At 39.6% G+C, this 5,193-nt stretch overlaps 1 protein-coding gene across 1 annotated transcript; it reads right to left on the bottom strand.

Moving 5' to 3' along the window:
- Positions 1–1,590: 1,590 nt before the first annotated feature.
- LOC140230780 (adenosine receptor A2b-like) lies at positions 1,591–4,973 on the bottom strand. Its single transcript, XM_072310920.1, has one exon. The coding sequence runs from the start codon at positions 4,546–4,548 to the stop codon at positions 3,397–3,399; it is 1,152 nt and encodes a 383-aa protein (XP_072167021.1). The 5' UTR covers positions 4,549–4,973; the 3' UTR covers positions 1,591–3,396.
- Between the last annotated feature and the right edge of the window lie 220 nt (positions 4,974–5,193).

Below are 5,193 nucleotides of genomic sequence, written 5' to 3'. Positions count from 1 at the left end.
TCCATGTTACAATAAGTGTTCATTGATTGTATGTACAGTATTTTATCTTTTTTGGTTTGAGGGCTCCAGCCACAAGCACACAATTGCTTCTTAGGAGTCCTGGCATGTACAGTGTATTTGTTTCTTTGTAATGATCTGCAAGTTGTATATTGTTTTATATTTTGCCAAATAAATGAAATGAAATGAAATGAACAATGTTACACCTAACACGGGATGTCTCATTGCAACGTGCAAGCATTCGATGCTGGTATTAAAGAGAAATCTGGTACTAAAGGGAAATTCTAATACTGTTATTAAAAAGCAAGTCTAATATGAAAGAGTAAAATCTTATAAGCACAATGGAGGAAATTGATCAAAACAAGAAAATAAGAAGTGAGGAAGTTTTGGAAGTGTGAAGTTTAGCTAATTTTTCCAAAGCACTTCTCGATCAATCAATATCCATGTAAATATGCAAATGACTGAACTGATGTCATCTCCTCACAACTTGCCCTATAGTGTTTACACAAAATCTTGAAAATCTTCAAATTTCGAATTTTTTGTTCAAATGCATTTACGCCCCAGTCTAAATAAAATTCGAAAACATGTGCCTGAGTAATCGCTATTCTGAAGTTATTCAGCCAGGAATGATATAATTCTTGTCAATTTTATGGCAGAAAAAAAAAAAACAAACAAACATATATTGGATATTTTATTGTACACAATCGATGGAAAATTGTGAATTGATGACGTCATAAGCTCATTTATTTGCATATGAACATATCAGCTGAGTCAGCTGTTAGAGAACTGTTAATTGACAAGTCCACCTTCATATACATGTGGATTGAGTGAATGCAGCAATATTAGTATATAATGTAGAACACAGTTTGGGGGAAATCGGCCAATCCGTTCAAAAGTTATGAATTTTTAAAGTATCTGCACAGTCACTGCTGGATGTGAAGGCTATTAATCGGTGTATGATGTCACATGCGTACAACGCCATAAGGAAAATATAAAGAGAATTTCACAAAATTTTACTTTTTGAAAAGACCATACATTTCCTCGAATCGTCACTGACGTATGTTAAGGGTGATATTACTCCCCCTTGCCTTCAGAAAGAGGGAAGTCAAGCGTTCTTTTGTTATGCGAGAAAAGCGAAAATATGTTGAATTTTCTTTTATTATCGTTGTACACATCACAAGCTGTAGTAGTCTTCTCATCCAGAAGTGACTGAGCAGAAACTTAAAAAATTCTTAACTTTTAAACGGATTGTCCGATTTTCCTCGAACTCTTGCTGATGTGTTCTATTAATATGGCTGCATTCATTCAATCCACATGTCTATGAAGGTGAACTTGTCCTTTAAATGCAAAAACTATAGAAACGTCACAATTTCATAATGTCTCATTTTTTTTAACATCAGATTTTCACTGTTGTGATTATAAGATTTTGCTCTTTCTTTTCAGACTGAATTTATAAACTGGGTTGAAATTTCCCTTGAACGAGCAACATGAACTTCTGCAAAATATTATCTATAACAGTTTTTTGTACATTATCGTACACCCTGCTTTGGCGTCAGAAATACAATGTATCTCCCAACACGCATGATAATTTGAAGAGTATTAACTAACAGGTAGCCAGACAATGTACTGCAGAAATATAATCAAAATAACAATCAGCTTCGTTATCTCTGAGTACTTTAATCCAAGAGATCAGTTAAGTTTTAGCATGCACATGTATACAATGTAAAAGGAAAGACAGAACAATCAAGACGAGGAAGGCAAGAATTTCCGTTGTTTGGGAGTTCACCTTTCTCATTAAACCATTATTTTACAGCTAAAATCTTAAAATCAAATCTAGACGGCAGTATGAGTCGCTGTGTTTAAAAACACCCAAAAAAATGTTTATTATTGGCATTTCGTTCTTTCGTAATACATTCAGTCTATCTTTCCTTATAGCGTTACTAAAGTTAAACTTTGTTCAGCACTTTTGAAGGAATTGAAGGAATATGTTTAGGGACCATGGTTGTAGTAACAACGTCTTATTCATAATCCTATCAGACAGATACCCCTGAATTTAAAGGAAAAATAATCCTACGCTCCATACCTTGCGCTGCGCTTACTTTTAAGTCACTCGATATGAACGAAGAAGCGCGACTCTTATCACATTTTCTCCCTTCCGGGTTTCAAGAAACATTATCTGGATCCAATAAACAAAACTTCAGCCTCTGTTCTACAAGTCCGACATTTGCCTCATTCGGTATGCTGATCTGGCAAGACAACATACGCAATGAAAGTAAAGTTAGATATGTAGACATTAATTCATCTAATACTGCATGTCTACACTAAAAAGCGTTTACGTTGTACAAGTAAATGCAAGAGACTTTGACTCGAGAATTACGATCTCAATGTTTAAATTCAATGGTCGCATAAAAATCATCGTAAAGCAACACTAGTAACATTTCGAAAGACAATGTAATTACGTCCAGCCATATGAATACAATCTATATAATAATATTGACTTTCAGTAAAAGAGTAACATCATAGAAATGTAGATATGGAACAGTTTCATTTAACTCAATTTAGACATAATAATTTACCAGGTTTTGCCGTATACAAGTACATGTATATGTATTCAGATTGTTATCTCTTTTTTCTAGCTCTGTTGTTGTTGTTGTCGACGTTATCTACGGCAAACAAATAATTTTAGACAATATCAATACTACTTAAAAGCTCATTTAAATGGGAGTGATTTTCAGAAATTGGCAAGACAATGCCAAGTTTTTTTTTTCCCCTTCATTATCAAAAAATAGAATGTGCTGAAAAGATTGCAGGTATCTGCGTGAAGAATAAGGCATTCAGTATACAATTGTAACTGGAAAAGACCTGTCGTGAAAGTCATTTTAGCCAATATATCAATAGCATGTAATAAACATAATGACGTCACTTTTCTACAAGAAATGTTTCTATTGCTTTCAAACATCTATCACGCCAAGGTCATGAATACTTCAGATTTAAAGGGTTATAATCCTTTACTGTGAGCAATCACGGTAAAGTTAGCACCGACCGACCAATATCTGATCTTATTTAAGAAATACATTTATTTTTTTTTTAACTGATTAAATTCTGTTGGGATAAAGAGTGGCGGATCCAGAGGAGAGGGGCGCAGCGGGCGCGCGCCCCCCTCTTTATTTCTTGTTAATACAAAAGAAATAAAAAGAAAAAGTGAAATGAAACCCAGACACCAGAATATTTTTGCGCCCTCCTTTACGGAATTCCTGGATCCGCCCCTGAGAAATATATCCAAGTGATTTTTTCATAGGTTCGAGATATGTGGTAAAACGTGAAGTTCAACAAAGTCAAAGGAAAGTGCATATCGCTGATGAGATGATATACGTCCAGAAAGATGTGAGCGGCACAATGTCATACATCATGTGTCATGTTTTGGTTCGTTGCTGCTGGATTCTCAACGCCGCATGATGACTGCTTTTGAGACGAGCCACGATGTGAGCCACGATCAGATGTCACGCTGGGCCTACCGGAACGACCCCGAAGCATCGCAGGTTTCGTCGTAAAGCAGCAGAGAAGAGCAGCGAGGATACTCTTGAAGGCCTCGCGAAAGTCTCTGCTGCGATATGCAAATATCAGCGGGTTCATCACCGAGTTCGCGTAATAAAACAGCGTCGGAGCCAGCGACAAGCCTGGGTCATAGCTGGGTCCAACCTCAATGAAGATAGTCACCGAAATGGGTAACCAGCAGATAGCGAAGGCCAGCACAACTATAGCCAGGGTCTTGGTTGCCCTTAGCTGCTTGGCGCGGTTCGTCGTACGAATGGATGCGGCTGGTACGTGTTTCTTCATCATGGACTTCATACGACCGCGCAGCTGGTGAGCTTGGTAAAGTACGTAGCCATAGATGACCGATGTCACAACCATTGCCACGAGTATCATTGATGAAGGAAAGTAGTTCCAGAAGATTTGAAACGGGGTACCTTCGTCGTACTTCAAGTAATCGTATACGATTGTGAGATGGTACAGGACGACAATGACACACATATAAAGTATTATCACAGCCCATGCTATGGCTGAGCTCTTCTTGGCCCTACTTCGTGTCAGAAGCGATGGGTACTTCAGCGGCTTCGCGACGGCTATGTAGCGGTCAACAGACACAAGCACGAGGTGGACCACCGAACAGGCACAACACGTTCTGGCAAGAAAACGACAATAGAGGACTATCACAGTATCACAGTAACTCACAAACCAGAAATAGGCGCAGGGTATGGAAAATAATCCGTTAATGATATCTGCCACAGCCAGTCCGGTCACGAACACATTCGTTGGGTTCTGGAGACGTCTCTCACGATGTATGGCAGTAATGACCAACAAGTTCCCGGGTACGGACACGACAAATATAAGCGCAAATGGTATCATAATCAAAGCCCGGAGGGTTTGAAATTCACACTCCCTTGGTCCTGTAACATTGGTGGAGGGCGTGGTGACATCAAACTCACCAAAAAGCATCTCCTCCGTGCCGAGGAGCTGTGCCGAGGTATCTCCCGCCATAGGAATAGACATGGTTCCCGATTTGTCGCAGAGATCACGGTGTCTGCCCGCTATATACACAGCAAGACTACATTCGTTACAGCCCCCAGCATTTCGCTGAATTAATGAAGATTTCTTGTACCAGCATATTAAATTTGTCAGTCAACCAATCAACCAACGGTAAAACACGGCCCTTGACCTACACATGCGGACCCCTGTTGGAAAAGTTTGCCTTCTGCTGTGTTGTTAAACGAATCAACATGCGACCGTCACAGAAACTGTTCCTTGCGCTTTTGCATCATGGCGAGTCTAATCGATCCACTCCAAATCAATACACTCTGGTGCTATTGTCTGGATGCGCTTCAACAAAGCCACGTCTGACGTACCACAAAGTTGACAAACTGTACGCGTTCCTGCAGTAAACACACGAGAATTTCAAAGGGGCAAATTTCCTTCAAACGGATGTTTTAGCGTGTTTGCGTGAACGCGTCCCAGTCGCCGCCATATAATCACTGGAGAATCTTCTTTGGTGTCACTCACTTTTTATCAGTGTCTATAGTTACTGGGTATTACTGCAGCCCGACGGGACGAGAGACGGGGCGTGTGCAGTAAACAGGCATAGTCATCAACGAACTACCAGCGCGAGCGATGCCAACCAATCGGAATTCACGCACGCAC

Source organism: Diadema setosum, chromosome 7, assembly GCF_964275005.1.
Source record: "Diadema setosum chromosome 7, eeDiaSeto1, whole genome shotgun sequence".
NCBI classification, from domain to species: Eukaryota; Metazoa; Echinodermata; class Echinoidea; order Diadematoida; family Diadematidae; genus Diadema; species Diadema setosum.
The sequence above is the reverse complement of the archived record's forward strand: the minus strand, read 5'-3'. Positions and strand labels throughout refer to the sequence as shown.